This window comes from Tribolium madens, unplaced genomic scaffold, assembly GCF_015345945.1.
Source record: "Tribolium madens isolate multiple individuals breed KSU strain unplaced genomic scaffold, Tmad_KSU_1.1 Scaffold_71;HRSCAF=194;Tcas5.2_LG6, whole genome shotgun sequence".
Classification (NCBI taxonomy): Eukaryota; Metazoa; Arthropoda; class Insecta; order Coleoptera; family Tenebrionidae; genus Tribolium; species Tribolium madens.
Window position 1 is genome coordinate 8,884,969 of NW_025401041.1, and position 10,693 is coordinate 8,895,661.

At 34.5% G+C, this 10,693-nt stretch overlaps 5 protein-coding genes across 6 annotated transcripts; 2 read left to right on the forward strand and 3 right to left on the reverse strand.

Moving 5' to 3' along the window:
• Positions 1–17: 17 nt before the first annotated feature.
• On the reverse strand, positions 18–1,218 carry LOC123008860. Its single transcript, XM_044404888.1, has 2 exons — positions 1,087–1,218; positions 18–1,033 (listed from the first exon to the last, which is right to left on the reverse strand). Exons 1-2 carry the CDS (start codon positions 1,129–1,131, stop codon positions 98–100), a joined length of 981 nt encoding a protein of 326 aa, XP_044260823.1. The 5' UTR covers positions 1,132–1,218; the 3' UTR covers positions 18–97.
• Positions 1,219–1,286: 68 nt separating this feature from the next.
• Positions 1,287–2,519, reverse strand: LOC123009183. The gene is made up of 3 exons (XM_044405310.1): positions 1,599–2,519; positions 1,457–1,546; positions 1,287–1,403 (listed from the first exon to the last, which is right to left on the reverse strand). Exons 1-3 carry the CDS (start codon positions 2,517–2,519, stop codon positions 1,287–1,289), a joined length of 1,128 nt encoding a protein of 375 aa, XP_044261245.1.
• A 118-nt stretch (positions 2,520–2,637) lies between these two features.
• On the forward strand, positions 2,638–6,902 carry LOC123009340 (T-complex protein 1 subunit zeta). The gene is made up of 4 exons (XM_044405568.1): positions 2,638–2,835; positions 5,075–6,165; positions 6,363–6,514; positions 6,569–6,902. The coding sequence occupies exons 1-4, from the start codon at positions 2,702–2,704 to the stop codon at positions 6,782–6,784; spliced, it is 1,593 nt and encodes a 530-aa protein (XP_044261503.1). The 5' UTR covers positions 2,638–2,701; the 3' UTR covers positions 6,785–6,902.
• A 127-nt stretch (positions 6,903–7,029) lies between these two features.
• Positions 7,030–8,579, forward strand: LOC123009341 (cyclin-dependent kinase 1). 2 transcript variants are annotated; one of them, XM_044405569.1, is made up of 4 exons: positions 7,030–7,182; positions 7,237–7,386; positions 7,434–7,979; positions 8,033–8,577. In XM_044405569.1, exons 2-4 carry the CDS (start codon positions 7,259–7,261, stop codon positions 8,277–8,279), a joined length of 921 nt encoding a protein of 306 aa, XP_044261504.1. In that variant the 5' UTR covers positions 7,030–7,182; positions 7,237–7,258; the 3' UTR covers positions 8,280–8,577. The 2 variants fall into 2 exon arrangements, with proteins under 2 accessions (XP_044261504.1, XP_044261505.1); XM_044405570.1 differs by lacking the exon at positions 7,030–7,182 and having other exon boundaries at positions 8,033–8,579.
• On the reverse strand, positions 8,531–10,106 carry LOC123009342 (transmembrane protein 53). The gene is made up of 5 exons (XM_044405571.1): positions 9,552–10,106; positions 9,298–9,505; positions 9,008–9,160; positions 8,821–8,949; positions 8,531–8,767 (listed from the first exon to the last, which is right to left on the reverse strand). The coding sequence occupies exons 1-5, from the start codon at positions 9,752–9,754 to the stop codon at positions 8,606–8,608; spliced, it is 855 nt and encodes a 284-aa protein (XP_044261506.1). The 5' UTR covers positions 9,755–10,106; the 3' UTR covers positions 8,531–8,605.
• Positions 10,107–10,693: the final 587 nt, after the last annotated feature.

A 10,693-nucleotide genomic window follows, 5' to 3' on the forward strand; every position in this document is an offset into this window, starting at 1 on the left:
GAAAACAAAATATAAAATATGCACAAAAAGTTTTACTTGGTTTTTTTTACTATTAAAAAAATACTACTACCAACAATAAATAATAAATAGTGCTACATTACGCCATTTTTTCGTTCAACTCCCCAACATATTTCGCACAACTGCAACAACAGCAATCCTCGTCGTGTGGTACCACTGCTGGTTCAGTCACTGGTACTACCAAATACCTTACTAATTTTTGTGGCCCCAAAACTGTCAAAATTGGTGGTTTTTGGTACTCTACACTTTTAACAGGATCGGAATAGTACCACGAACCTTCAGAAAATTTGTATCCACTCACAACTGGTACCACATCACTTTGAGGTCTATTAAAAATCGGATGAGTCACTAAAAGCTTAGGACGGACCTGGCCACTTCCCAAATAGGGAATAAGTGACTCTTCAAGGTCACGCGTGTTGTCAGCATTTTTCGGTACTTTACTTAAATCCAAAGCCATGAATTTGACATTTGGTGACACTTGTTTTGGATCGATTTTTGAGGACACGTCCTTGAGACACCTTTCAAGGTCATCAATCGGTTTTATGGCTTCATCTGGTATTTTCACAGTATCCAAAATGATAGGATGTTCATTTTTGACATTTTCTCCTATTTCATCAACAACGTTTTCGTTTAGTTCATTTTCGCTGAGTTTTGGTGGTGGGGGTAGTTCTTTTGGTGGTGGGGGAATATCATCGACTGGTTTGATTGGTTGAGCAAGTAGATGGGGTAAGTAGGGGTAACAAGGCGGCAGACATAAACACAGAGGACAATAAGGACAATTTCCTCCACCACAACACTTGCAATTGTTACCACAAGCACAGCCATCTTTTTCTCCTCCACCAATTCTGAGCAAAATTTGGGCATTTGCATACGATTTAGGTTTCTCGGGGTAATTTTTCAAATCTGAATTGTCCGATTCGAAGTTGGAACGTTCGAGGATTTCGAATTCGTCATAATTGCGTTTGTTTGGGGTGCGAAAAATCGTTTTGAGGTCTTGGGAGGACACTAAATTGACCTGAAATTAATCCAATTGAGTTTGGTTGGTTTTGAGATTTTTACTAATTTTACCTGGAGGATCGTGAGGACCAAGAGGAGAGATATCAGTGGTGGCATTGTTGAGGAGCTTATGACTAGTTTTTTGGAAAGTTTTTTTTTTTATAAGGAGTTTGAGTGATGTGAGGCACGTTTTGTGCGACCGTGATTCAAATTGTGCTGAGTTTGGTAAACATGACATTGAGTTTAGTGAAAATTGCAAGTATGGGAGAAATTTAATTGTTTCTTATGCGCAAGGTACTTTCATGATAATTTCTTATCTTAGCTTCAGAGGGCATACTGTCGGTAAATTGGATCAGAATGATTAAATATGACACAATTGAAGCTCCCATCTGTAAAAAAAAATAAAATTCGAATTGAGAATCTCAAAAAAAAAAAATCGTACGGAAAGTAATACAGAAGGATCCAAATGAAACATTCCGAAAACACTCATATGAGCACAATTTTCTTTAATCAAAAAATAACACTCAATTTGCTAAAAAAATATATATCAATTAAACTTAATTATTTATGACACAAAAACTTACTTCTTTAAGATTAGTTTTTGTTTTACCTTGGATCGAAAAAATTCTGGGTGAAAGTGAGACAATTTTTCGAATTTTATTATTTGTCAAATAAAATACAAAAATAATCAAAATTACTTGACCCAAATGTACGAGAAAAAAATTAATATTCATGACATAATGAATCGTACTCAATTTAATTTTTAACATCAAATACAAATTTGTTGTTATATTAACAAAAACCATAAGAAATGTTGTTGCAATTTGTAACGAAAAATTCACAATCATTGAATCACAAATTTCGTTCAATTCCACAAATAAATGGGTGAATTGTTTGAAATCAAGCAAGCTTTCTCCACGCAACATTTTAATTAAGGTAGTTTTTAAACAATTAAAACGTTCGTTTATCAGAAATAAAATTGAAAAAATTATGAAAATCCCGAAGTAATTATAAATGAAAGGTAAATAAAACGAAATCCAAATAATTAAGTCTAATTTTGACAGAATTATTTCCCCGACAAAATCAATTGTAGCCACTACAGAAAACATTACACAAAAAACACCAAATGATTTATAGAAACGATTTCTCATTTTATCATAATCAATTTCGAACACGGGTTTTATCTGATAGTCAAAAAACTCCAATCTGATTAAATTCCGAATGAAACTTTTTGAATTGAACCAATTTGAATAAATATTGGCGAAAAAAATAGCAACGTAACACATGATATGCAAATAAATAACGACTCTACTAAGCGAATGTTCTGATTTTTTCCCATTTTCCAAAAATCGTAATACTAGAATTGTGACAAAGAGTGCGACTAAAACCAAACTGTAGATAAATAGTCCTCCACTTGTCTTATTCGGTGTTTTCGCAGACAAAAACCCGAACATTTTTGCTACGGTGACCATTGGGGTAAAAGGGTGCGTTATGATAAACAACATTTCACAAACTAAGCTTTCTTCAACTCAATTAAGCCCCAATTAGCTCATATTTAGTGTCGCAACTTTTAATTCAATTTATTGATTCATTTGAAAATGGCGCGTTGGCGTGCTGTCAATTGCAACAAAAATCCCTAGATATTTTCACATTTTCTAGTGTGTGACCGGTGTTTCATTGAAAGAAAATGGCAATTAGTTTATTAAACCCTAAAGCTGAAGTCGCGAGGGCTGCACAAGCCCTTGCTGTTAACATTTCCGCCGCGAAGGGTATACAAGACGTCATGAAGTCCAATCTGGGCCCCAAAGGGACAATGAAAATGTAAGTGTGGGGGCGAACACATGATCACAAAAAGCAAGTTTTGGGGCGAATTTGTGAGTTTAGAGGCTTATTACAAGCTGAATTGGGTATAGAAATGCGAAATTGACCGATTTTTGGATTTTTTAACGAGTTAAAGTGACATAACCTCACTTAAATTATAAAGAATTTTGATCGAAAATCGACTATTAGTAGTAGATTATGGTTTTGTGTTGGAAATTGTGAAATTCGGGCGATTTTTGTTCAATTAGAGTCACGAAACTTCACTTCTTGTTATGGGTATTTTTTGTTGGGTGTTGGGCAAGGATGAAACGGTCAGGGACAAGTTTACTCATTTGTTATAATGTTTTTGTGGACAATAATTAAATTAAAAATGTCAAAAATCAATCAAAATTGAGAAATCACAATTGAATTGTGTTTGGTTGTCATGGTTTTTGTTATAATTTAGGGATTTTTTTATTGTCGAAGTATTAATGTTGCCAACTTAAATTTCTGCCGAGATGTCAGTCATTTTGAAACGTTCTATAGTTTAATGATACTTTCAATTATGAATTATTTCAATATTGAACCTACAATAGTATTGTAATATTATCATTATCATTAAATAGACATAAAATGCTCAAGAAAGAATTATTTTTTTTGCCGACTTGTTTGCCACCGAAATTAACTCCAAGAAAAAAAATGAAATTCAATTAATGTTTCATCATATTTTCACATTACTTTTTTGTATTTTTCTGTTTACTATTCTCTTGTTTCATTTAGTCTTCCTGTTTTGTTATATTAAATTAATTTCAGGTTTTCTGTTTTTTCGATTTTTTTTTTGATACTTTTTCAAAATTTTCTTCTTTCTTCAATATTTCTGTTCTACATTCTTCCAATTTTAAGTCCAATATTCATTTTTCCATATTTTTATTCTTTATGTTGTGCTTTCTTTTTACTCGTTTTTAACATCCTTGTTTCCTTTCTTATTTTTTGTAAATTCTATTTTAAATGTTTTTAACGTCAAATCAGTTTTGTCATCACATTGTTCTGCCTTCGCAAATTATCTTATTCTGATATTTTGTGTTTTTGGTACAGTATCTAAACAAAATGAATACTTTATTGTATTAATTTTGCAAAAAAAACTTTTAAATTATCAGAAAATTTGATGAAAAAAGTAAATCTTTTGTTTTTATTTTTTTAATAGATTTGCTTTGTTTTAATGTTTCTGTTTTTTATTATTCTTATTTTAGGTAAATTATCTGCTTTACAAAGCGATGTTTGCTACCGTTTTTCTATTATTTTTGGTTGAGGCACATTGACGCAAAATGTCACCAACTGTCAGATTGACTGAAATCCAACGCACTCTTGGTTAAGGTTTTTTATTAAACTTAAAATTTATGCACTTTTAGGCCTGTTTTTCTCTATAAAACTCTACTACTTTGAAGAATTATGAATGAATTATTGTTTTTTACTAAGTACTATCACATTGGCGGTTTTATGTATTTGCCAATTAAATGCCACTTTGACAATTAATTTATTAATTAAATAATGGTAGGTTTTGTAAAAAATAACTTTGGTTTTTATCTTAAAGCTGTTTCTTTAAATTTCTATTTATTAAAATTATGTTTTTCACAAACATTTTTGTTATTTAACTTGCGTAAATTCATTTGTCAAAGTGACATCATTGTCAAAATAATAAAACCGACAATGTGATAGAACTGAAAAAGTCCAAAATTAAGAGAAAAATGAACTTTTCTTTCTACTGAGTTAGAATAATGAAGTTTTAATTACAGATTTGCTCGTTTCAGGTAGGGCAAAAATGTTTTTCCTTTGCAAAATCAAAGATAATCTTTTTTCTCTTGTAAACTTAATCCGGGGACATTGTATTTTATTCAATTCAATTCAATTTTTGAATTTTTACAATTTTCTGTTAATAACCTGAAAATCCATTTTTTATTAGTTCAATAGAAATAATAAATTCATGTCATGACCTCAAATAAAAAAATTTAATTAAACAACTGTCAAAAGTGTCGGATTGAACTCTTGGTTAATTTTTTTAATTTTTATGGATTTTTGGCCCAAATAATATTAATTAACGAAAATAACCCATCTGCTATAATGGCCACCAAAATTACTCCGTGGTCCCCTCTCCCAATTGCTACTTTGCGCGAGAGAAATGTTTAATTGATTTTTACACGGGTGTGAGAGAGATGGAGAGATGGAAATTTTTCGCTCAGTTTTTAATTAGTAAATTCACCAGGTTAGTCTCCGGCGCCGGCGACATCAAAATCACTAAAGACGGCAATGTGCTCCTCCATGAGATGCAAATTCAGCACCCCACCGCCTCCCTCATAGCGCGCGCTTCCACCGCTCAGGACGACATGACCGGCGATGGCACCACTTCCACGGTCCTTGTCATTGGGGAACTTCTCAAACAGGCTGATATTCTCATCGCCGAAGGTTTGCATCCGCGTGTTGTAACTGAAGGTTTCGATAAAGCCAGAGAAAAAACTCTCGAAATTCTTGATTCGATCAAAGTCCCTATTGAAATAACCCGCGAGAGCCTTCTTGATGTTGCACGGACTAGTCTTAGGACCAAAGTGCACCAGGTCCTGGCGAACGTTCTAGCCGATGTTTGCGTTGACGCTATTTTGGCTATCAAACCAAAAGACAAGTCAGTGGATCTTCACATGGTCGAATTGATGGAAATGCAGCACAAAACTGAGACGGACACCACTTTGGTCAAGGGTTTGGTGCTTGATCATGGTTCCAGACATCCAGATATGCCCAAAAGGTTGAAAAATTGTTACATTTTGACGTGTAACGTGTCGATGGAATATGAGAAAAGCGAAGTCAATTCGGGTTTCTTTTATAAGACGGCGGAAGAGCGCGAGAAAATGGTCCAAGCCGAGCGCGAGTTTATCGAACAGAGGGTGAAAAAGGTCATTGATTTGAAAAAGAAACTCTGCGATGGCACTGATAAGAGTTTTGTTGTTATCAATCAGAAAGGTATCGATCCAATGAGTCTTGATCTTTTGGCCAAAGAAGGTATTATGGCTTTGAGACGAGCCAAAAGACGCAATATGGAAAGATTAGCTTTGGCTTGCGGTGGAGTCGCTTTGAATCATTTAGATGACATTCAAGAGTCACAATTGGGGTATGCTGGAGTCGTCTATGAACACGTTTTGGGTGAAAATAAATTTACTTTTGTGGAGGAGTGTAAAATACCTCAATCCGTCACTATTCTGATTAAAGGGCCCAATAAACATACCCTCGCTCAGATCAAAGATGCAGTCAGGGATGGATTACGTGCCATCAATAATGCGATTGAGGACAAATCCTTGATTCCAGGTAATTTTTTTAACCCCTTTTTTTAATTCTTGACGAGTCGCACATGTGTATATTTAGTATAGTTGCTATAGAAATACACTGAAATGTATAGGTAACTATGGTAACAAAAAAATAAAAATTTAGTTCAGTGGCGGGTAATTATTTTTTGAAGCCGTTTTTTTTTGTCAAGGTGCTTTTAAAAATTTTCTATTTTTTAGGCGCGGGGGCCTTTGAGGTGACGGCTCACAAGCAGCTAATGTCTTACAAGGACACTGTTAAGGGCAAATCTCGTCTTGGGATTGGGGCCTATGCCGAAGCCCTTCTCGTAATTCCTAAAGTGCTTGCAACGAATTCTGGTTTTGACGCTCAGGTTTGTCTAATTTTGACAATTGATTTATAGTTTTTTCGGCTTTTTTTGTCTCAGGATACTATTGTGAAACTCCAAGAAGAATCTCGTCTCAACCCGGAACCAATTGGACTCGATTTAACTTCAGGTCAACCGATTAATCCGAAAGATGCTGGAATTTTTGATAATTACATCGTGAAAAAACAAATAATTAATTCGTGTTCAGTAATCGCAAGTAATTTGTTATTGGTTGATGAAATAATGAGAGCTGGAATGAGCAGTTTGAAGGGTTAAAAAATGATTTTCTAACAAGTTTTTTTTTCAGTAATTATTTACAACTGATCTTGTATTAATGCTTCACGTAATTGATTTTGTATTGTATTTATCATGCAATAAAGGATTTTAACACGAATTTTGGTTATTTTTTTTACATTTGATTGAATTGTGGTAATTTTTTGTGTGAGAAGTTGGCAATGCAGCTTAAGCCTTGAGAGAAAGAGATAGATAATTGAGATTAGCATGAGTTCGACAGAGACGGTGATAAGGTTGTTTCCTATTGGCCGGTTTAAAATTGTCCAACAAAAAACTCTCCATGTTTCTTAGAACAAGCCGTTGAGTGTTAAAAACTGAAAAAGAGTGTAAAAAGTGACAAAACTTGTGTGTTTTTATTAAAATTTCGTTGTAGTGATCAAGTAAGCATTGTAATTTGATGTTTGAAACTTCATTTAAGTCTAATGTTTGGTTAGATTGGGGCCTCCGAAACCAACAATGTCGAAGCAGAGCGCCAACATGGATGACTTTCTCAAAATCGAGAAAATCGGTGAAGGCACTTATGGCGTGGTCTACAAGGGTAAGAACAAGAAAACTGGCCAATTAGTCGCAATGAAAAAAATCAGGTGAGCCCCATTTTCTGTGGAAACAAGTTTTATTTGTCTTTTTATAGACTCCAACCTGAAGATGAGGGTGTGCCCTCCACAGCCATCCGCGAAATCTCCCTCCTCAAGGAGCTACGCCACCCTAACATTGTCTGCCTTGAAGACGTGATGATGGAAGAGAACCGTCTTTATTTAATCTTTGAGTTTTTATCAATGGACTTGAAAAAGTACCTTGATACAATCCCTCAGGGCTCATACATGGACCCCGAAATGGTCAAAAGCTACCTTTACCAGATTAACGAAGCTATACTTTTCTGCCACCAAAGACGCGTTCTCCATCGTGACCTTAAGCCTCAAAACTTACTCATCAACGCCAACGGTGCCATTAAAGTGGCCGATTTTGGTCTAGGTCGAGCGTTTGGGGTCCCCGTCCGTGTTTACACTCACGAAGTGGTCACTTTGTGGTATCGTGCCCCCGAAGTGCTCCTCGGCTCCGCTCGATATTCCTGTCCCATTGACATCTGGTCTTTAGGTTGCATTTTCGCTGAAATGGCCAATAAGAAAGCCCTCTTTCAGGGTGACTCAGAAATTGATCAACTTTTCCGCATTTTTCGGTACTTGATTGTTTTCATTTCACTCATGTAATTTCTCATTGGGACTTTTTCAGTGTTTTGAAAACTCCAAGTGATGAAATTTGGCCAGGAGTCTCCAAATTACCCGAATACAAGGTCAGTTTCCCCAATTGGAAATCTTGCACTTTGGAAAGTGAAGTCAAATGTATGAGTAGCGATGCTATAGACCTTTTAAAACAAATGCTTGTCTATGATCCAGTCAAGAGGATTTCGGCCAAACGAATTGCTTTACATCCGTATTTGCAAAAGGTTGATACGTCAATAAAACCGGCTTTTAATTAAACGAAAGATATTAGATTTAGGTTTATCATGTTTATTACCACTATTGTCGAAATATATTTGTTTAAAAAATGTTTATTTTAGAGAAAAAAACTTTGAAAACCCCCTTTTTTTATCATAGGCGAGTCGCACATGTGTGTAAGTACTAGAATAAAAACAAAAAATAAAATTCACTCCAGTGGCGGGATGAAGGAAACAGGTTACTTTGGAACATAGTTTTAATGAAACAATTGAAATAAATACATTTTTGTGCAGTTTAACAACGTCTAAAAAAATAAAATATACCCTAAACATTAATTAAGCGTTGAAATGTTTTTCCTAATTGTGAATTAATTTGTGCCGTTTAGGCATTTATTTAAAAAATTGCATATGCTACTCACGTAACTTTCTTTGTTTTCGGTGTAGTGTTTGACATGAGGACTTGTTTCGTAACAGAGAGTTGTTACATCGATACCTAGAGATTTTCGATAATTTGCGAAATATTCAATATCCTTGAAAAAAAATTAATTCGTTTTTTGACTATTTATACAAGAGTGATACTTACCGTATAAGGAATCAGAATGTCTTTTTTCGAATAGATGAATAGTTGAGGACAAGTATTTTTATCGTCTTTCAAATTTTCTAAAGGATTCGATTGGAATGTTTTTTTAGGGCTGATGTAATTACTGACAACCTATGTAGGTATAACGCAAAAATGCATTAAAATTAAAAAAATATTTTTGTAAACGCACCTCATATAACCAAATCATAGATATAAACATGGTCATGAGGACCGAAGCAGGGATATTATAGAGGGGCCTTCCACCCAAAATTGCTGAAATGGCACGAAATAGACTCAAAACGCGACGTTTGCCCGGTGCAGAGTCAAAAATCACACCTTTTATCTGCAAAAATTAAAAAGAACTGTTAACAAAATTGTATAATAATTTTTGGTGATTAAATCGTTTACAAACAAAGCGTTTTATTGCAAAGCTAACAGTTTTGTGCCTCATGAATAATCTAAACAAGTGGAAATTTTTACCTGAATCGGTTTGGGGCTCTTTTCAAGTGCCAGCGTGAAATTCTGAAACAAAAAAGCGCCCCCATTCGAGAAACAATGCACAATAATTGGATGATTTTCGAAATTCAAGTCAATTAAAAGCTTGACGAGTCGTTCCCCAATCGCGATCATTTGGAATCGCTTCCAGAAAAGGCATTTGACCGGTGCGGTGTACCTCACCGTTATCAAACTGTAAAAAAATTAATAAATAGTCAAAAAAAAAAATAAAATCTCACCCCCGATCTTCGTAAATTTGCGAATATTTGGCCAAGTACTTGTCCTGACATCCGGCCCAACCGAATAGTAGAATCACAGGGATTTTTTCCTCGTTGACGACGAAGACGTAGTCACTTTCGCCCCCGTTTGGTTGACTGTAGTTGAAGTTCGGACTTGGAAATTTGATGTAATATTCGAGATTATCGAGATCGCCGCCGGCCATTTTCAAAAAGGGTGCGCAAGCGACGAATGCATTGATCGATGATGGAGGTGGCGACGTGGATGACGGCGTCGAAGCGGAGTGACGTAGAGGACGTCGCCACTGACAATTGATGTATTGTTGGTTGCATACATGTATAATATTTTTTGACAATGATTTATACAAGAACTATTTTTCAAACGATTTTTCAACAAATTAAATTGTTTATCACTTTTAGCAGTGGTTTTTTAATGTTTTCTTTTTTTAACACACTTAAATTTCGAGTGTATGTATTACTGACTGCATATGTATTCCAAATTGAATTATTGTGAAATAAAAAAGTTGTAAATTTTAGAAATTAGTGTTTTTTTATAGTGTTCATGGTCACATTTTTTTTTTCTGTAAAAATTCACACATTAAACACAAATCTTAGTACAAAGATAGGAGATAAACCCGTTTTATCTACTCAAATCCGCTGAGTAATGTCAATATTAAAATTTTCAATTTTTTTGTAAATATAATTAATGAACAAAGTAATTTTTTTAAGTAATTACAAAAGCCACGTGACCGATAATAGCGTCACGTGCCCCGCCAAGCGAAGGTTACTTGATAAAATATAAAATAACTCAATAATTTTATCGATTTCATAAAAATAAACAAAAATTCACTCCAACCAAATTAATCGTGATTTATTCACCGAATTCTCGAAACTGATGATTGAACACTGACGTAAAAATTTAATTTTGATTATTACAAATTTTCATGACTAAGGCCAAGCGTTCCACAAGTGTGACAATATCATCAAATTGAGGAAAACTCGCTAATAACTTCTTCCCGACGGTACCGGAAAACCAAATCGTGATTTCCAGCCCGGAAAATAAATCAAAACGATTTTATTGTTAAATTTTCACCAAGTAGGTGCAATGAGCCGACTTTTATTACTCGATCCTTGCTCATGTATTC